The sequence below is a fragment of the Gymnoscopelus microlampas genome (assembly GCF_963454915.1).
Source record: "Gymnoscopelus microlampas genome assembly, chromosome: 16".
NCBI classification, from domain to species: Eukaryota; Metazoa; Chordata; class Actinopteri; order Myctophiformes; family Myctophidae; genus Gymnoscopelus; species Gymnoscopelus microlampas.
Window position 1 is genome coordinate 15861830 of NC_139953.1, and position 22270 is coordinate 15884099.

A 22270-nucleotide genomic window follows, 5' to 3' on the forward strand; every position below is an offset into this window, starting at 1 on the left:
ATATTTCATGAATGACACAGAGAAAGCACCGCAAAGCAGAATGCCCGCAACACTCCAGATTAAATAAAAGTCTCAAGGTGCACGGCTCAACAATGACATGAAAGTGAGAAAACACAATAAATGTCCTTTTCACATAGTTCTATGTACCTCTCCACGGACAGAGCAACGGATGCGTTTCAACCCAACTGGTCTTCCTCAGCTTCCTCAGTCGGTAGCGCTGTCGCCTCACAGCTAGAAGGTCCTGGGACACTGTGGGCGCTGGGGGCGTGTCCTCTCCCCCCTGGTCCCCCTTGGAATAATGTGTTCCTTCCACTTGCTACGTCCTACAGGGGAAACTCGCCCCTGTCAGGTGATAATAAGAAGCGGCCTGCTCACTCCTCATGTATTGATGGAAAGCATGAGCTCAGTTCGGGGCTCTCCCCAGGCTGGCAGAGGCAGAGTAGCGCCCAGGATTACAGACCGACGGAGTGAATGTCTGACGTCAGGACTTCTGTGCTCCATAATGTACCTTTTTAGATAGAGTGGAGTGGAGGCGGCATGGTAGACGACAGTGGTCTCTAAGGTCATTAAATATATCGGGAGGTGGACAACAAAGAAGCCACATGTAATGGGTGTGAATCAATAGGTGCCAAGTTATTTTTTGTGCAGTTCATATTTATTTACGAGGTAGTCAATAAAAACATGAATCATTTAGTATCATCTGGGAGTCAAATAACATCATTTAGTTGTTCTTGCGCGCTCTCTCTTTTTCTCTGTCTCTCCGTGTGTATAAGAAAAAAGTAGTACATTTTAAAATAATACATTCATTTAAGAATGAGGCCAAAACACCACAACGATATCCACCCCTGTCTATCTTCGAAGTGCCAAGACACAACAAAAAAGTAAGTTTTATGTTCAAAGAATACAAGATCTAGAGTAGAAGAATAGAACATCAAGTGCTCATTGAAAATACATAACAATATATGTTATGTACTGATTGCATCCACCCATTGCAATCAGTGTAAGATATGGTGGCGTTTTGAAGAAATGTCCAGGTATTTTCAGTATACCACAATGTTAGAACTAGATGTATGCAGTTCAAGCGGGGGGCTACACTGCCCCCACCATTTCCAGTGGTGCTGCTCTGTTTTGTCCATATCCGTGAGCTTTCAGAAAACACACACATACAGTATAGATGAAATGAACACAGACTAGTGCGGACAGAAGGCTCTGTCCATATATGTACAGTATTCATATACTGTACGTATTTAATGTTGAGGATAAATGAGTCTTTTTAAACCCTACAGTATATACTTCATTGTCCTGGGTCACCAGGGGTCTGTAAGAGGGTCTGTCTGTCTGTCTGGCTGGCTGGCTGGCTGGCTGGCTGGCTGGCTGGAGCATCAAACCAGATGCTCCAGCCGATCGGTGCTATATTTCTTCTGCGCACAGCCGTTACTAGGCTGACGGCCCAATAATCTTTGTTCACACGCGACGCACGTGTTGTGAGCTTGTAGATTGGCTATTTTCGGCCAAGACGTTTCGTGTAGAGGGTATAAAAGTACAGAGCCAATTTAGGTCCATTTTACTAAGTAGAGAGAGTGTTTAATCGGAGCACGTGCAGTTGCAGAGATACGAGCTTAGGTGGCGCTATAGGTGAATGTTAGTGGGTGAGCTGTAGGCACATGGATGCAGATAGAATAATGAGAAATAAACGGCGTAAATGATGAGCGAGCGAAGATGAGAGCGAGGGCGGGGCGAGGATATTTGGCATTTGAGAAGAACGCTGTCGTGGATTATGTTTTTCAGCACAGCATGTGCAGCAGCGAGTGTTTTCCCCCCTAATCCAAATGTAAATGTCACCCTGTCCTTTTAATCATTGAAGTCATTAAAGTTTAATTTTATTTTTTTCTCTGTAGAGGCATGGCATCTGATAGAAACATCCATTTTGCACAGACGGCCTCCACCGTACTCCTTCCACCACTGCCCTCTGTGCGGTTTCAGTTGACAAATCAATTATTGTAGTATTAGCCTATAGCCCGAACCTTAAACCCTATATAGTTTTAGGGTCATGAGGTACTGAATGACACTGTAAATCATTTTATACTGCAGTACGTGCATTCCTGTACACTTTCATTCGTGATGAAGCAATTCATCGCAAAGAGTAATTACTGTAGAAAGACAATCAGCACATGAATTGATTACGAAAGTAATCATTAGTTGCTGCGAATTTGTTATTACTGTAGCGTACTTTTAAAAGTTTTATGCAACACTACATTGGGCATCAAAGACATATCATATATGCTATGTCTTTGATGCATCATATCGAAGTAAATAGGGAAACGCAGATCAAAGTGGTACTGTAGCAGTCATTTTGTAGCACAGTGGTAACTTGATCAAATTACCTTTCTACATTTTTGTATTTTTTCTTTTTTTACTATGCTTGTTAGGTACATCATCAAGTGCATTGATGTTTTCCTCCGCTGTGTGACATAGTCCCTTTTGAAGTCTCCTTGGAAGACACCTTTTTAAAAGTGTACTTGTCAATGTAGAGTATCATTAAGTTTGAAGTAGGGGCCTTTTGTCAACATTTAACAAGCATGAATTTGCTTTGCAGTTCAGAGCTTTCATTATAGCCAGGGAAAATTGCCTGAATATAGACATCCTTTCATCTCTGCAACTGTCTTTATTCCCTCATGCACTGTAAAAAGCCTGCTCTTATAATCATAATGATTTCCAATAAGGGTTTTGGTTATCATTCATCTTTATCCATCCCCGTCTCCCATCGTATCCAGTTTCAAACAATATTTACCTAACTGGTATCGTCAAATCGATCCATCCATGGCAAATATTGGTATATTGCTGTGTGCTTTGTTTTGTTTATGGTGGGAGGTCCAGCTTGTATTGGGCACACAGAGCCTTGTGTGCATTAATTAGTTTGTGTGAATGCGAGGGTGCATGCGTGCTCACACGTAGTGCGTTGCACACATGTCTGTTTGCATTTATATACATCCTGCTGCACGCCTTCTGGGCGAGTGAATGTTTCCTCTTGCAGGGGTTTTGTGAGCGGAGCCTGGTGTTGTGTGGAATCACTCTGGACTCTGCTTTAACGCTGCAGCTAAATCAGCTGCCAGCAGCAGCAGCTGTGACCACAGCTGAGAGGACATGAGTACTGATCTGAAGTAGATTAGAGGAGGAGGAGTGTGTGTGTGTGTGTGTGTGTGTGTGTGTGTGTGTGTGTGTGTGTGTGTGTGTGCGTGCGTGCGTGCGTGCGTGCGTGCGTGCGTGCGTGCGTGCGTGCGTGCGTGCGTGCGTGCGTGCGTGCGTGCGTGCGTGCGGGTGGGTGGGTGGGTGGGTGTATGTGCGTGCTTGAGTGCGCCTGTATGTGTGTGTGTGTGTGTGAGTGAGTGTGTCGCACTATCTATGTGTAGATGTACGCAATACACGTTTGTTCAAGTGTATATGGGATGCATGCGTGCCTTTAAGTGTGCATGTGCCCATACTGTATGCGTGTGCTCATTGTGTGCATGCACGCCCCTTCTTCTTCCCATCGCTCTCCTTGTTGCCTCCCGGGCCAGATCAATATGCTCTCCAGGAACAGAGAGATGGAGGACGCGGACTTTATGGAGTCGTTAGGGGTCTCCCCGCGCTTGCATTATGAATGGGACCCGCGAGAGCCGACAGATCGCCCTCTGGGCAGCATAATAAAGTACAGACATAACAGAGGGCTAAGACGAGGGACACGTAGCCGCCGCGCGGCAGTCAATTCCTCTTTTATAACATCATTTCCATTATGTTATTGATCAGCCCGAGGCTGAATGGACGGCGAAATCATAATCCCCGAGCAGATGTATTATTCTCCGTCATATGGTGGAGCTAGGTAGATTGTTCCATTACTATATGTCCCTGAATAACTTTTAAGGAAACCTGTGAATAGGGGGCATCACTTTGGGGTCCCGGGGGATGGCAATTGCCCTAGCCTCCGCATTTAACCACTTAAACCCCAGCATCGGTCAGTGGCGAACCCACTGTAGAGGCAGTACTAAGTAACTAAGATCTCGCCTCCCCTAAAAAAAACAAATAACCCGAAAATGTAAATGTAAATCCTGGGAACGCCACTGGCATCAGTATTGTAGGGAAAGCTTTCCCCACAATAACAGAAAACAGAAAAGACACTAGTATTGAACCCAGAGGGACTCCGGCTACCCAAATGAGGTTTAAGTAGTAGTTAGGCTGCACTAGCCTTCCTGCTTTCGTGTGTATAGGGGCGGGTTTAAAATCAGCGCGGAGAGAATGCGCCTGATCCCATTGGTTCACCGATCTGTCCGTCAGCCCCCGCCCCGTCAACACAACATTACGAGCGACGCCCACTGCACTCTGGTTGGTTGGGGAAATGGAACACTTCCTATACCGGGTACACCGACACGCTGGTCCAGGCTTTTATTTTTTACCACAACTAAGCAATAAAAGCCTGGAGATCGAGGCTAAGTAGTAGTTAACCACACATTGAGTTACTTTATGCATGGCTTCGCTGTCAGGCGGAAACCTCCGCCCTACTTGATCATACTACAGCGTCACGCAAAAGTAGCAGAGCCACAAGCGACGCGCTTCGAGCTTGTAAATCTACTATTTTTTTCCATTTTTCTATTTGAATCCTGAAAAGTAACAGTTCTGGAATCTTCTGGAATCTGCACTCTCAAAAAAGTATATATTAATATATATATTCAAAGATTTGCACAAACTTTAACGTTTTTTCTAAAATAGCAGATATACAAGCTCGTAGCGCGGCACTCTGTGCCGCACTATGAGCTTGTAGATCTGCTATTTTTGAATAGCCAAAGTACTGCTAAAATACTGGTTTAAGTGGTTACACAGATGCGTTCCCATTTTGAATGGGCTAAGAGGCTGTGTTGTCAACATAGAGTGATAGAGAAGGTACAGTAAGGCAGATCATTCCAGCTCTATGATAAACAGCTGGATTGGCCCTGATGGCGACCTTGCATGCTCGACAAAATGCAGCATTTAATTATTCCCGCTATGTATAGAAAATGCCAATTCATTTGTTTTCCACACAAAGACAAATTACCATAGAACTTTTTTGGGGGGAGTTTCTGGTGAGTTGCAAGCAAGTTTGCCTTGACCCCTGTGGTAAGGGGAATATAGGTGAGACCGCATATTGAATATTAATATTGTACTGCATTGCATGCTTTTGATTGATGGATTGAATACTTTATTTGTCACAGATGTTAACAGCACGGAAGTACAGAAACACTTATTAGGCTAACAGGATAACACCAAAAAATCCTGGGGACTTGTTTCCATTGTGGTCCTATGTATTCAATTCATCAACATTAATACATGTGAAAAATGTTAAAGCATAATTCCTGCTCTTTCCTTTCCCTCCCACACTCTTAAAATGTGATATTCAACCTCGTATGACCAAGTGAAATTGGTCATCTCAAACCCTTTGGTTTGATATACTGTACCAAACACCAAATCAAACAGTGCTAAGAAAAAAGGAAGCCGTACCAGTAACTGCATCGTTCTGCTTTCAATATCCTCCACGTTTAGCATGGTTTCTGCGACTTAAAATAGATTTGAAAGGGATTTAACTGCTTCCGACATCCCTACTCTGGGGCTATTTTTGGCACAGATATTTAGTGGAGAGCTAAAACAGGAGGGGGCCTAGTAAAGAGCCCTTGGGAATCCGATCATCTAAGTATAGGGTTTAAGTTGACACATTGTCTGTCCTGATGAAGGTCTAACGACCGAAACGTCGAATAAAGAGCAACATTTTTTTTGCAAGTTCCAGACAGTGTGCCGGTCCTTTTCTTTGATGTCATTATCAGAGATCCCCTTTTGAGGGTTTAAGTTGTTAAAATAGATTTCCAAAGGGCTTTAACTAATTATACAACATATCACAGGCACACACACGCACGCGCGTGCATGCACACACACATTGTATTGTTTATTATGTGAAAAGTGTTTGGAGGTCAGTTGAGAGTTGTCAGTTGGCTGCCAAGGTGGAGTTAGCTGATGGCGTTATGGCTGTTTGAATGTGTGTATTGTATGTGTTGACCCATAGGGCGATGAGCACAGATAGGATTTCCATCAACCCTGCTGACAAAACCTTGAGCTGTTGGTTTGTTGTTTGGTAACCAGGGAGATAATCCTTGCATTAGGTCACTAAGGTCGCTAAAGATATGGGTCTTAACCCCTTTAACCCTGGAGTCCCTGTTTCGGACAGTTTAGGCCAACATTTTCAAAGATTTTCAAACAATTTTAGATTATTTATTTTTTTAATAGCTGATCTATGTAGATGGGCTATTTTCGGTATTCTTCAATGTTGGCTTTATCGTGGCTTTATTTGACATGTGTTCCGCATCTCTTTTCGGGGTAGCTTAGTGCTAAACTGTACCCTGTGGTCCATTTACTGTATAGAAGCAACATACCTTCCCAAGCAAGCAGTTAACACATTCTTTTCTGAATCATTCTGACGGAGATTAAATGAAATAGTTAACTGTATGATAGCAGCATGAGTGAATGCTCACTGTCAGTGGTCTTCTCCATGGTTCCACACAGGAACATACATTTTTTTAAATAAAATTGTTAAATTGTGATATTATCACACAACTGTAAAGTTAAACATTAACATTGACATTGACAGTCATTGCCCAGAAGAAAAAATATGTGTATTTAATCCAGCCAGAAGCAGGGATAAACCATGTCCCCACCGGCGATAAAAAGAAGAATATTGTATCAAAAGCAAAGCCATGGATTGACGTACAGTATGGAAGGTAGATGATTTATGAGGTGAGGGCTAGAGTTGTTTACCAGCCTTCTGCTGCATCAAGCAGTGTTGACAACACAGAGCTTTGGTATGTTGTGTGAGAGGAGGGCTAGATGGCAATGGTCTTCAAAGGGTGGAATAGAGACTTGATCGTCAAATTCCTCTCGCCTGATAGTCTGTTGTTCTCCCTCATGACCCAGTCTATGGTGAGGTTGAATAATAGTGCCGGTATCACACATCCCTGGTGGACTCCATATGCTGCTGTACAACTGGTTTGTTTGCACAGGGTCACATATAAGCGTTCGTATATATACTATACTCAAAATGTAGATGTAGCCTCTGTGTCTCTCTCCCTTTCTCCTGTTCAGATGTACTGTATCTCTCTTTCTTTCTGTCTCCTATTGTATTTTCTCTCTCGTTCAATTACCACCACCTCCTCCTCCTCCACCTTCATTCTCACGACTTCTCTGTCCTCCTTTATCTCGAGCCCCACTCTCTCTCTCTCTCTCTCTCTCTCTCTCTCTCTCTCTCTCTCTCTCTCTCTCTCTCTCTCTCTCTCTCTCTCTCTCTCAGTGTCGTTCTCTCTCTCCTGAATCGTTCTTGGGGCTCGGGGCACCTGTGTTGATTTACTGTCAAATCTTCCAGGATTATCTGTAATCCCAGCGCAGTGAAATCTGTTTGCTGACAGCTGTGCTCCCAGTCTGACGTTACTGCTGTTTCCCCTCACAGACACTGTCCTATATAGCACGGAAAAGGGATCTTGTCTTCCTTCCGAGAGAGAGAGAGGGAGAGAGAAAAACATTAATTTTCCGCCTCAATGGATTCCTATTGACAATTGTATGCTCCCTTTTTCCCCCTGTGGTATTTTGTTGTATTTGACTATAATGTGGGGCGGTTTCCTCGTTTTATGGATTAGGGGGTTGGTAGGAGTTTAGTGTGGGTAAATAGGTGTGATATTGGATATGTTCTCAAAGGGGCACCGATAGGCTATAACCCTGTGTCGGTTTGTACAGTTTCACAGCGATGACCCTTATTATTGTACACTTTTAGGTTTAGCTTCAGTTTAACCACTTACTATTAATAAGCCCTATTTTTTTCTCTATCATACGAAGGTGTTGCACAAAAGTAGCCTATTTACAAGCTCACAGCACACCACCAAGGGCAGCATTGTGAGTTTTATATTTTTGTAATTTTTGCCAGTTTTTGCCAGACTTTGTCTGTGTGTCCGTGTGTCCGGGTGTCCGTGTGTCTGTCCGGGTGTGTGTCTGTCCCATAAACAAATATTGATGACAACATCAATACGGGGCTCATCAAAGGCACCGCTTCCTTCACACAGGCTGTGATTTTCAACTATAATGAAGACATGCTCAAAATAGGGACGCCAGGCTGATAGTGGTTTAAAAAAAACACATGTCATATTCTCAAACCGACTACATTGACTGGTCAGCAGAGACAAATTATTGTTTGGCATAGGGGGGGGACTTTATTCAGATAGTACAGTGATCGAGCGACAGGAAACAAGGAGAAAGAGACAGGGAGTGACATGCAGCAATGGTCGCCAGGCTCTGGATTTTAGCCTACAGTATGTGGCCCCTGACAGACAAATTATTGTTGACCTAAAAAGAGGTCTACAAATATGGAGATGTAGTATGATAGAAGAATGGTTATAAATACAGTGTGCAAAGAAGAACAGGACTTGATATAGTGTTGTAGGAGATAAAGCTATGCACACACTAAGGCTCTTAAGGATACCCGAGGATTCTTTTCACCGTTTTGCCTCATCTAGACGTGACAAAAAGAGTGCAAGAGAGTGGGAAAAGGAGAGGAGGAGAGGAATGATGTGAGTGGTGTGTTTCATCCTGTAGTCGGCTGTAACATGTCTCCTACGGCTCAGCTTCATTTACTCCCTTCAACCACTTGCTCAGTCTTACTCACCTTTAGACGAACGCCCCTCTCTCTCTCTCTCTCTCTCTCTCTCTCTCTCTCTCTCTCTCTCTCTCTCTCTCTCTCTCTCTCTCTCTCTCTCTGTCTATCGCTCTCTTTGCCGTTAGGAATAGCATTCAGTGACAGAAGTTCAACCGGGGTGATTTAGTTAAGTGCAAGTAAAAATAAATCTGATATATCACTTCACTTTTTACAGACAATCTTTCACTGTCCTTGCTCGCCTGTGTGTTTGCCATCTCAATATCTCTCTCTCTATATATATATATATATATATGTATATGTATAATACTGTACATGGAGATGTGGAAGAACACGTCTTCAGCCGGAATCGAACCGTTTACTTACCGGCACGCCTCAGCCAGGAGTTCTGCCTCTCCACCACCAACAATATTGCAAGCTTCAGACAAACATAATGGTTTATCTTATTCTCCCGGGTAATTGAGCTGATAACGGCGTTAATTAGCAATCAAGGCAGGTCGGCGTATAATTGTCTGATTTACCTGAAATAAAGTGAGCTTTCCTTAAAGCCCTATTCACACGAGACTGATGTGTGGGGAGCTAGTGGTTTTAATATGCATAGCTTAATCAAACAACGAGCCTGAATGGAAGTCTGCCTCAGTTGCAGCTGTTCCATAGCAACATGTCAGCCATTCCACTATAAACAAACCATCTATAACGTAATCCAGCTGCTCTATCCTCACACGCACCGTAGGCAGGTGTTCAATCTCCTGAAGATATCAAGTCTCTATGGAATGAAGTTGAATATAAAATAGATGCAATTCAATCTGTGCCACACAACATTATTGTAATCGGCTCAGGTGTTCTCCATACTCCAAGAGGAGATTTCCCGAATCAATGCATTGAACACAGTGTTCATTGTAGCACTGACTGTGTCTTCATCATAATGCGTTATTTGGAGCATTAATTAACAGAATGATAGTAGATAAGCTTCTTCTTTCACCCTGGAGATGATGTATCACCAACAGCTTTTAAATGGTGCCCTATTAAAGGGATATTTCATTTTAAAAAATGGTCATTTTATCGTCTACTCAGGCTTTTGTGAGCCCCCCAGACAGTTTTTAAGTTGCTTTATTCAGTATTTAGATATTTGATATGCATTTTATCAGACACGCCCCTTCCTTCCTATACAAACCCATTATAACTTCAAACTCCATTTTCAACATGTTAGATTCATCAAAAACACCCGTCCTTGGTTCTGGCGACTCATCCTTCCCTCCTAATACGTGAGGGGGCCGTGTTTTTTCGATTACTTTTTTATTATTTTTTTATTAAAAACATATATAAATATTAAAAATAAATGAAAAACGTAATTGAATAAACACGGTCTCCTAACGTATTAGAAGGACAATATTAGTCACCAGAACCAAGGCCGGGTGTTTATAGAGTGAATCTAACATGAAGTTACGTACAATGGGTTTGTATAGGAAGGGGGCGTGTCTGATAAAATGAACATATCAAATCTCAATACTGAATCAAGCAACTTAAAAACTCTCCGGGGTGCTCCCAAAAGCCTGAGTAGACAATAAAATGACCCAAACAGTTTTTTGAAAGTGAAATATCCCTTTAATACGTGCACATACACGCACACGCACACGTGTACACACTGATTGACAGTCGATAACACTGCATCCCCCCCATGCTGTGTTTTTTCCCCCCTCAGGTGGTGTACAAGAACAACGACATCCGCCTGGAGCTGTCGCGCCTGGCCCGCATCGTGGACCCCAAGATGAAGCTGCAGGGCGACGTGGTCTTCAAGTGCGAGAACGTCCCCACGCTGGACCCCATCAACTTCGAGACCCCCGAGTCCTTCCTGGGCCTGCCCAAGTGGAACACCAAGCGCGTGGGCTCCATCTCCTTTGACTTCAGCACCTCGGAGCCCAACGGCCTCATCCTGTTCACCCACGGCAAGCCCCAGGACCGCCGCGACGCCAAGGGCCAGAAGAACAACAAGGTGGACTTCTTCGCCGTGGAGCTGCTGGACGGGGGTCTGTACCTGCTGCTGGACATGGGCTCCGGAACCATCAAGGTCAAGGCCACGCAGGCCAAGGTCAGCGACGGCGCCTGGCACCACGTGGACATCCAGAGAGACGGGCGATCAGGTGAGGACTGGAGTTGAAGTCTCAAGGTTTTAACAAGTATCTCAACGGCTGTTTGAATGTTTTTTTTTCTTAATACATTTTTATCCCACAGAGTACGGCTATTTTCAAGTAGAGAAAATAGCCAATCTTTAAGCTCACACCGCCTCACATTGTGATGTGTTGTGAGCTTGTAGATCTGCTATTGTCATTATCTTGATAGTGAAAGCAGGTTTTATAAATATTTAACCAATGACAAAAGGTATTGCCAAAACTTAAATCATTTAGATCCATTGGAACCCAGGTTATTCTTTCATATTTCTTTTAATTTCCTGAAAAGTAACATTTTGTTTTGCACATAAAAGGTTTCCACCCAATAGCAATGATATTATTTTTGTTTCGTTAGTGTTAGTTTTTATATTTTGGTTGGTTGGCCTTTTGAAATGCATGTTTAGTTTTTTTTGTTCCACTACTTTGTTTGTTCCACTAGTGTCAAAGCCAGTAGCTTTCTGTTTCCCAACTCAGTGTAGTTAACTAGAGAGAGGTATTTAATATGCAAACGGTGAAACATAATTTTCCAGGAATAATGGTTTGCCCTCATTGACTTTCAGCAGTGTAATTAACATGAAGCAAAATATTATCAAAACACTTATGCAGGTGATTATGGATTGCCTCAAAAGACTCCCAACTTACGATTAAACAGATAGGCTTTTAAAAGCGGGTTTTTGTTTTTGTTTTGCCATAGTAGCTTTTACGGTCCCTTTTGCTAACACATACATAAATGTTGTGTGTAAACCTTGTATGTCCAAAACGGTTTATTTTCAGTAAAAGAATAAAAAAATAACCTGTGTTCCAAATTCCAATGGATCCAATAATTTAGGGTTAGGGTTAGCTCTTGTCAATACTTTTCATTTGTTCAATATTTATAAACCCCATATACAGATTTAACCACTTCTCTGCGGGCCAGGCATCCTCTCTCCACAATTTCTTTTCTCAAACATTAGCAAAAATTGCATATCTACAATCTCAACGTATCGCACCACCTTGTGAGCTTGTAGATTGCATTCTTTATTGTGACACTGTAGTATGTCAAAGTAGGGCATTCATTTAACGGCGGAGAAAAAAAACATACAAAATGGAAATATGGAGATACAAGGTTTCTGCCCGACGACAACAACGATCATACAATTGCAGCTGCAGTGCAAAAACTGCACGAAGCGACTCACATTCGTAATCGCACCGATTTCAGCCAATCGCTGTATCGCAGCCGCGGCAGCGAGACGTTAAAACTTATTCCCGACGGAGTAATCTCTGCGGTGATTTATTGCCAGGATAAAGGCTCACTTTCTCTCCTGATAGCAACTGACTCCATTTCCCCTCAGTTTGCTCACACCCGCGTGTCCTCTGACCCTCCGAACACGGGCAAAGCACACAGAAAAGTATTAGAAGAAGATTACATTAGAGGGAAAGGTTAGGAACTTCTGCTGCCTGGAGCAGTGAGCACAGCGCAATCAACACATTAGGTATGGGATTCACCAGAGGACTGCTGGTGGTGTGTTGGTGTGTGTTACGAGCCTTTGTGTTATATATCAGGTTAGAACAGCCAATTTAACCGTGTGTCAGACTTCGGTGCTTTGATTAATCACCGACCCTCGCCCCCGTTCGCGATTGCCGGCTGGAAAGTAGGATATTCACAAGGTGTGTGTGTGTGTGGGGCGGGGGGAGCAATGAGACAGATATACGTATGGATGTATGGATATATGGGGCTGGTTAAGGAACGGAATAATCACACTTGTGTCTTGAGTGAAATGTTAATGGGAATTTCCACTCTATACTGTCGCCGAGCACCCGAGGAAATATGAGCTCACCTGAGACCCCATATTGAGTTTAATCGACCCTTCAAATAGAGAAGAATACCACACACTTAATGTGCTGGAGCGCCAGAGTATTTTAATTACAAACGTTTCGACAAGCTGCCGTTATCAGGGTATGCAACACACGAAACATGTGCACTGGTTTTTTAACCATTTATATCCTCTAGACCATACATGGGCAACTGGCGGCCTGGGGGCCACATGCGGCCCCCACCTTCACTTAATGCGGCCTGCAGGTTAATATCGGAATACTGATATATTATTGATTTCAGCTTTTACAATTCCAGACATGCAATCATGACCCGCTTTAATTACTTCAGTCTATATTAGTAGTTTAATGACTAGTATTAAAATTCTATTGTCTTTTTTATGTCCAATGTATTTGTATTTAAGTTCATACAAATGCATTTGAAATTAAATAAAAATGTTACTTTTCAGGATTCCAATTAAAAAGTAGCAAAAAATTGCCGATCTACAAGCTCAAAACGCGTCACAGCGCGACGCGTTTTGAGCTTGTGGATCTGCTATTTTTGTGTGACATAGAATGTGTGACATTTGTGTGACATAGAATGGTAATTAATTTACGAAAAAAGTTAAAATATGGAGATAAGAGGTGTCTACCCGACAGTATATGCAATGTGTCCCTCTGTAGTGAGTGTGGACATATACTGTAGTGGCCCTCCATCATCAAAGTTGCCCACCCCTGCTCTAGATGTAAAAAAAAAACCTGAACCTGAATTGGCTCTGTACTTATAATAATAAAATACAATATTTTTGGGTAAAGTAAATGTGGTAGAGCATTAGTCCACATGGGTGTGGCTCTTCAGGTCACATGTTCAGATCATGTGTTCACCAGGTGTAATCCATTTCCAGCTGCAGCAGCTAAACACCACACACTTTCAAGACAACAATAAACACAACAATAATAAGATAAGACAACTATAATGAGGAATATAAGAGGAAACAACTCAAGCCATCATTATTTACAGGTACAGTGTACACATTACATTAGTATAAGACTAATGCTCTTATAAGTCGATCTTGTGGACATCATACAGAAAATATTCCGTCAGAAGAATGAGAGAAATGTGTACAGAATCCTATAGGGTGAGTACATCAAGAGAAAACACGTTCAATCAAAGCATTTAACCCATGGGACGTAAGTGTCCTTAAATTATGGATTCTGAAAGCCTCTCTCATTAAGCAAGAGGATATCCAGATTACCACCTCCTCTTCACCTACCTGTTTGTTATCACATCTGTCTGAAATGCGTGTTTTTAATTCTCAGTTTTTCTAACATAAGGTTTACCACACGGACAGGCAATTAGATATCTAACAGCTTTAGTGTGACGTGAAGTAATTATCCACTTAATAGGAACAGGTTTTAATTTACTCTTAGCAATGGCTGCAAGACGGGTTCCACTAAAAATGTGAAACTGGGGGGAAATCCGAAAAACACTCACTTGGGTTTCTTATCTCAAATGAACTTTTGCAAGCAAGTAAGAACTGCTTTTTATATTGTAATTGTTTTATTCCTCAGAGGACAGAAGCAACCTCTAGAAAGCCAACACCAATAGCATCTCTGCAATGCCTCACACAAATAGTGTATTAAAACAGCGCTGATTGTATCAATAGCTGTGCAGCTTTGCAGGTTTTCTTTAGATTGCAGAGGACACACCAGGCAAAATGTCTCAAATGACCGGAAAAGTAATTTTACTTTCCTTTAGATAGTATTTGAATGTCATCGGAGTATATGGTCACTTTTGGCACGAAGTGGGAATTTCAGCAGCATCTTCACCCATTAAGACCTGGAAAGCATCAGTGTCATTTTTTTGATTTGAGCTAAAAGGCACTATTTTACACTTTGGCTATTCAAAAATAGCAGATATACAAGCTCGTAGCGCGGCACCGAGTGCCGCGCTACGAGCTTGTAGATCTGCTATTTTTGAAAAATCATGAACACGTGTGCAAATCTTTGAATATATATTATTTTAAAACGAACATTTTTAACTGAAATATTTACTTCTGGGGGGGTCCCTGGAACACATTTTTTGAGATGGCAGTCGGCCAAATACATATCATTTTGGGGGTCCTTGACAAGAAAAAGTTTCAGCACCACTGATATAGAAACACACATTTTTCAGAATACTGTTGGGATTTAGACGACATTCGTCTCGGCTTCAGGTCTTGATTAACGGCTTTCCTCTCCTCACCACCACTCAGGGATCATCTCGGTGAACAGCCGCCGGACCCCGTTCACGGCGAGCGGGGAGAACGAGATCCTGGACCTGGAAGGGGACCTGTACCTCGGCGGCCTGCCGGACAACCGGGCGGGCCTGGTGCGCCCCACCGAGCTGTGGACCGCCATGCTCAACTACGGCTACGTGGGCTGCGTCCGGGACCTGTTCATCGACGGACGCAGCAAGGACATCCGGCAGATCGCCCAGGCGCAGAACGTCACGGGCATCAGGCCCACGTGCAGCAAGGTGTCGGGGAAGCAGTGCGACAGCGGGCCCTGCAAGAACCACGGCATGTGCAAAGAGGGGTGGAACCGCTATATCTGCGACTGCACCGGCACCGGGTTCTGGTCCCACACCTGTGAGAGAGGTGAGCGCCCCAGCCCGCCAAATTCTGCCGTCTCTCTCTCTCTCTCTGTCATTTCTGTTGCTCTTGCAATGTTTGGTTTTCTCAAAGTTGATGAGTGTGAAACCGTATTGTTTATGTCAGCAGCAAACGTTGATTGATTTGTTGCCAGAGGACTTTTTTCCAGAGACTAACCTGTGTTACGACGGGGAACATTGCTTTAACCCATTTAGACCGGGAATGCATCTGTGTGTCATTTTTTTTATTTCTTTGGGCTATTCAAAAATGTAGATGTGTAGATGTGCTATTTTTTGGAAAAGAATCGTGAAATTGTGTTCAAATCTTTGAATATATGTATACATTTTTAACTCAAATCTTTGAATCTGGGGGGGGTCCCTGGAGCAAAATATTTTGAGATGGGGGGTCCGGATGGGGGCAGCCAGATACATGGCATTTTGGGTGGTCACATGAAAAAAGTTTGAGAACCACTGATATTATAGCAACATAGGTTTAAAAAAAACTGTTAGTATTTAGAAGACATTTGTAAAAGCAAAGATTTGAGTTAAAAAAACATAACTTTAAAAAAATATATATTCAAAAGATTGGCGCACATTTTCACGATTTAAAAAAAAATAGCAGATCTACAAGCTCATAGCGCGGCACTCGGTGCCGCGCTATGAGCTTGTATATCTGCTATTTTTGAATAGCCCAAAGAAATCTAAAAATTACACATAGATGCGTTCCCGGTCTTAATGGGTTAATGCTGACGACTGTATTCGGCCCCGGTCAAGGCGATTATAAGAATGTGCAGTGTTGCTGTTCGCCGATGCATTTAAGGTGGCTGGAGCAGAACACAGCTTTGTGCAGTGAAGTCTTTTCTTAGGATAACTTAAATGAGGTGTTCATGAAGACCGCCAAACAATCAGAGATGCTGGCATTATATGTCAGGTCATCCACACTCGCATTACGAGGCTTTCTGAAAGATCACAGTCAATAAGTCAGGCAACAGTGTAGCTTCTCCCATGCAGGTTAGCAGATGATTGCTCCTTTTTAGCTGCATGGTTTGTTGAGGAGAAAAATGTGTGACTTGGGACTATTGCTTGATAACATTTACGGAAGCTTTGCTGAAACATTTAATAGGATTTTGCTTTTCTGGCAAGTGGGGTTAGGGAAAAAGGTATGTGTTTTTTTTCCCCCCTCCGGAAGAAGTTGCCGTTGGTGAAATTCAACTTGTCTCCAGATGAAATGGGCTCTTCTTGTCTGGCTTTAAGAGCTTGGCCACATTACGTTTTTATGAGACGAAGGAGATAGGAACACTGAGCTATGGGAGAGGATGCTATCAGACTATTGTTCTGCTAGATTATCCACACGCCAATTTAAAACAATCTATTTCACAAAAGATGTTTGAGGTTCAGAAGAAGCCTTTAAATATGTTTTTAAGGAACTTGAGGGATAAAAAAGAAAACCCACTTTGTGGAGGAATAATGACTTTTTTGAATCTGGTTGATACCACCTGGAGGTGCCTGGGTGAGCCTGCACAGAGCCCGGGACATAATAATGAAGTGTTAATGAAAAGCGCAAGCCTCAGGACAGCATTTACAGTCAGGAGCACACAGCCATACTGGATAAACTAGAAACAGAAAGTGCTTCTGTTTTGTAGACAAGAATTTTAGATAGGGTACTCAGGGATGTAGATGTCCCTGAATACCCTCTCTAAAAGGAGGCCGGAGAACACACACAACCATAACAATTTAAATTGTTATGGTTGTGTGTGTGTGTGTGTGTGTGTGTTTTTTCGGTTGATGACTGTTAAGCACAAAGAAACTAGAGCACACTGGAACCTACATTATAGATGGGATTCTGTACCCTCTAGCATTAAAGGACAAGTGTCATTTTTGCATTTTTTCATAGCGTAAGCGCATGGTTATGAATCCCATGCCTTTCATTCTTGAACGTGCATATGTTTAAATGAAAATGGGGCATCGAGAGACATTATGAGCAAAACCGCCGCAGTTGTCAAGATGAAAGAATAAACAAGAGTTCATTTGACATTCAATATAATACATGTTTAGTTTCTGATGGGACCCGGGGCTGTCCGTTTGAGTTAACATTGTCTCGCTTGCTTTTGACAAGCGCACGTCTATTTCCGTAGCACTCCCAGACTGCAGTATCTGTACACAATCTATAAACGGGGTTGTTGTAATGCGGCTATTGCCTGATTTCTACTTGGCAGCGCACTGTTGTGCAAAAAAAACAAAAAAAAAACATGAAGACTTGAATTCATGGATATTTTTTTCTTTTTGTCAATAATTTGCCAATATTTTGATGACCAGCGGACCGGTAGGCAGCGGTTCCGGCAGGAGACACAAAGGAGACTCTTTGTGTCTCCTACCGGAACCGCTGCCGGTCATCGAGGCTTAGGAATGCGACAAAAACAAAAAAATATCCATGAATTGAAGTCTCCATGGCGTGACTATGGAGACTTGGATGGAGAATGGATGGAAGAAAAGTCATTATGGGGGTGAACTATCCCTTAAACACTCCTTTTCACATTACCATTCTCCTCTCCCTCCGTTCTTTTGCCGTCCGTCCGTCTACCGTCCATCCATCCGTCCATCCCTCTCCTCCCTCTCACACATCTGTCTCTGAATAGCCATCTACGGGTTGTTCATCGGGCGTGTCACACAGCAGGTTGGAAACACACCATATAAAATTCCTGAGTTTAACTCGAGGGTGTCAACACGGGGAGCATAAACATTAATTTACTCTCTCGGTGTTAAATTAACACTCAGTATTTTACTGTGTGACAAGGGACATGCTGGCCTTTGGGGCCAGAACAATACAGTCAGCTTTTATGATGTGACATGTTTTTACATTGCACAGTAAGTCTGAGGTGGCTGTAAAAAGTGCTGACAGTGACCATTATTGCCATGATATACCATATTGTACACAGTGTCAGTTTTATGGTCCAGGTGGTGCCGGGACACTAGCAGGGTTCCTGCTCCCAGCATGTGTTGTTTGTGTAGTTTGATGTTGGAGAGCATCAGACAAAAACACTATAGTTGGAGTTGTCGAAAATAAAATTGCCTTCAGAGGTTGACACAGACCAGCATGTTGTTTGGATTAGACAAAATGCAATGTTTCTGTTCTGTTTCTGGAGGTGCACTGACGTACGGATGGAGCAACACGCAAAAAAATATATATACTGAGCACATTTCTATTGTGAGATGTCAACGTCAGAGTTTTAACCACTTCACGCGAAAATAGCCGCTCAAGCTCACAAATCACGATGCAATGCGTTTTGAGCTTGTAGATATACTACTTTCGATATTTTAGAAATGTTGTGGATATTTTGGAAATTCTTAAAATCGTTTGAACGTTGTTTGAACATGTTTGGCCATGACACTCCCAAAATAGGGACACCGGTGTGTGTGTGTGTGTGTGTGTGTGTGTGTGTGTGTGTGTGTGTGTGTGTGTGTGTGTGTGTGTGTGTGTGTGTGTGCGTGTGCGTGAGCGTGCGTGCGTGCGCTGCTCTCAATGACTGCTGCACCTATCCTTGTGCACAGCAGCCACACCCTTCTTGCTCTGCAATGAAATAATGTAGGTCTTTTTTAGGAGACAGACGAAGGCAATGGTCGAACCAGTAAATGTAAAAAATGTCCCGTGCATCTGGAGCCATGAGTGTGCGGTTTCTCCTTCTTTTTATATGTTGAGAATAATTACCCATATTGGTAGTCGAGATTGATTAGCAATGTAGGGGTTGTATAGTTGAGGCTCTTCTGCTTTAGGGCACATCAGGGAGTGTATCAGACAACCTCTGAGATGTATTGACACCCAGCGCTCCATATTGATCTAAAAGCACACTATGCGGTACAAAAGAGAAGGCTGTTAGTATGATGAGAGAGTGGGGAGAGGCGCTGGTAATAGAGGTTAGATTTCTGGAACCATCGTTGGAGATTGTATTTTTTTCTGCTGACTCCATTGTATTGCCGATATGTGATTTTGTCAGTCCTTGTTAATAATGATCTGCTGCTCATTAAGTTAGCATTTCCTTGGCATGTAGTGGAGAAACTCATGATTATGTTTGTAAAAAACAATAACATCGATTTTTTCTTTTCCTTTTTTTTTCTTCTGGACCAGTGCTTTGACTGGCATTGTAATTCTTAGAGCAGCAGACTCTCACTACCAAAAAAGGCGGGATTTTAATCATAAGTTGATATTTTAGCCTGAGTGTGGCACTAGAGGTAATGATGGCATGGGGTCACTCCAATCAGGGTCAGGGTTCATCCTCCGGGAGGCCAGATTCATCCGCTTTCCAGGCCAGGGTGGATGCATGCACTCACTCAGCAGATTTCATGGCAGTCTGCCCACAGATTTTAAGATGACTTGACATTTATTTGGCCTAAGGGTGGCGCTAGAGGAAAGGCCACAGGGTCATCACAATCAAAAGGCGTTCATCCTCCAGGGAGCATGAAGGTCCACAGGGAATTCCATGGCAATAGAGCCAGCAAGCGTTTTTTTTAAATAATATTGTTTGGGAACAGTTGTAGGTTGGAGAGGCTTATTGTCGGCATAAGCCGAGCGCAGGAGTCTATCCCCGTTCCGCAGTGCGCTTGAACCCTGGGAGATGGATTTCTGAGGTGGAGCGCAACACCTACCATCAGCTCCTAGTACTTACCGCACGACTTGCCGCACCCAAACCGTGCTACTCATTCGCTGAGTTGGCGGTGCCCGGGATCGAACCCAGTGCTGGACCCTGTGATCAAGAGTCTTGATCACTCTCCGACTGAGCTATACCCGGACACAATTGTTTGTGAACAATGGGTTGGATGGGAGGACCAACATTGCCCTCCTAATGGCCCCCGGAGCTAAAAAAAACTAAGCAGAGGCGGTCATGGCATGTACGGCAGCTGTCAATCGAGTGAAAGGGAGTATTTTCTGGTTCCAGAGGGAGGGGAAATTGCTTTTACAGCTGATGGCTGCTCAGATGGCTTTAATGAGCGATCGAGGGGGAGAGCTGTTGGGAGTGTCTGGCTCAGGGACAATTCAACGCATACACTGGAACCGGTGACCTTCTGATTCCCAGACGGCCTCTCTACCCACGCATAGGCCTGTCACGATTATTGCGTAATCGTCTAATCGCAAATATTTGAGATTATCGCAATTATTTTTGCATAATCATCATAATCGTCGAAATAAAACAAAAAGCAGAAATAGCAGATCTACAAGCTTGTTGTAAGCTTGTATATCTGCTATTTCCGCTATGTTTTACATTTGTTGATAAATGTATTAAAATTATTAAATATGTCGGTAATTTCTTTGTAAATGTAAGTATTTATTTTTATTATGAAGCCTTAAAAGGCAATCTGAAAAATGTATTCCTTTGTTCCAATGTTCATTGCCAAAAGTACAATGAAATCATTAATCGCAATTATTTGTATGACAATTAATCGTCAACTTAAATTTGTAATCGTGACAGCCCTACCCACTCAGCTGCTGCAACCCCAGTCAAACTAGTGTTCATTTAACTCTGAGAGTGTACAAATAACCATTATGCACTCTCACTGGCCAAGGCACCACCAGGCAACCCTATAACTTGGGCACATGTGGATAAGAAAATATGTATCCCAGTTTCAAATCTATAACCCAGTTGATAAACCTGTAGAGTGAATATCTCCAGACTCAGCAGTATAGGCGTCGTAAACGATCACAAATATGATGGCAATCGTTATACATTACAGTACATATTTTTTTACTGAGTGGAAAATTAAAGACGACGTCGCCAAGTTCCTGTCTTCCAGCGGTGGTAAAAGAAAAAAGCTGGCAATTTTGTTGTCGTCCCCAGTGTAACAAGATGCAGCCCGACACATCTTTCTGACTGATTCGAGATCAAACAACATGCTTGGGGGACACTAACAGACAACAACATCCCTGTCAGATCTCCGTGCTCCGCGTCGTATCTGTGTCAGCCTCAGATCTGTCGGGATGTTGTCGCTGCTTGTTGTCTGGCTGTAGGTCTGTCTGTCTGTCTGCCTGCCTGCCTGCCTCTAGCCTGATGTATACTTCGTGGCACCACGGCGTCACAGGCAAAGAGCAGACCTACAAGCTCACAAGGCAGGCGTCACATGGGGGGAGGGTGCCCGCTGGCCTAGGGGTCCACACACATACCACATATAGGCTCTAATGTCGAGTCCCGAGACCTTTGCTGCGTGTCTCTACCCGTCTCTCTCTCCCTGTTTGCTGTCTAACCTCACTGTGTACTATCATTAACCCATTAAGACCTGGAACACATCTGTGTAATTTTTTTTGATTTGAGCTAAAACAGCATTATTTTACACTTTGGCTATTCCAAAATAGCAGATCTACAAGCTCATGGCGCGGCACCGAGTGCCGCGCTATGAGCTTGTAGATCTGCTATTTTTGAAAAATCGTGAAAATGTGTGCAAATCTTTGAATATATATTATTTTAAAGCAAACATTTTTTAACTCAAATTTTTGCTTCTGGGGCCCCTGGAACAAAATATTTTGAGATGGGGGTCCGCGGCCAAATTCATATAGTTTTGGGGGTCCTTGACATGAAAACGTTTGAGCACCACTGAGAAACCCCTGTCTGCGATTTTTTGGAACGCGCTGCCATCATGCGATGGAGCATAAATGAATCTCTCTGTCTCTCCCTCTCTACCTCCTCCCGGTTGACATGTCATTTTTTTTAACCCAGCCGACAAGCCCTGCCAGCATTTGTGATCAGAGGTCTGCTGTGCTATCATATCACACAGACAGCTGTAGTGCCAGCGTGGGAGCCAGTCAGGTTGTGTGTGTGTGTGTGTGTGTGTGTGTGTGTGTGTGTGTGTGTGTGTGTGTGTGTGTGTGTGTGTGTGTGTGTGTGTGTGTGTGTGTGTGTGTGTGTGTGTGTGTGTGTGTGTGTGTGTGTGTGTGTGTACATACAGTGTAAAAACACCAATGAATATTAACACCAGCTACTGTGTGTGCAAATGCGCACGTGC

The 22270-nt window shown here is 43.1% G+C and overlaps 1 protein-coding gene across 1 annotated transcript in view; it reads left to right on the forward strand.

Moving 5' to 3' along the window:
• nrxn3b (neurexin 3b) overlaps positions 1 to 22270 on the forward strand; it is a gene marked incomplete at its 5' end in the record, with an annotated part of 438909 nt that overhangs the window by 121401 nt on the left and 295238 nt on the right. The window contains 2 exon segments of the mRNA XM_084082398.1: positions 10395 to 10833; positions 14907 to 15290. Of these exon segments, the coding sequence (XP_083938524.1) occupies positions 10395 to 10833; positions 14907 to 15290 (823 nt within the window).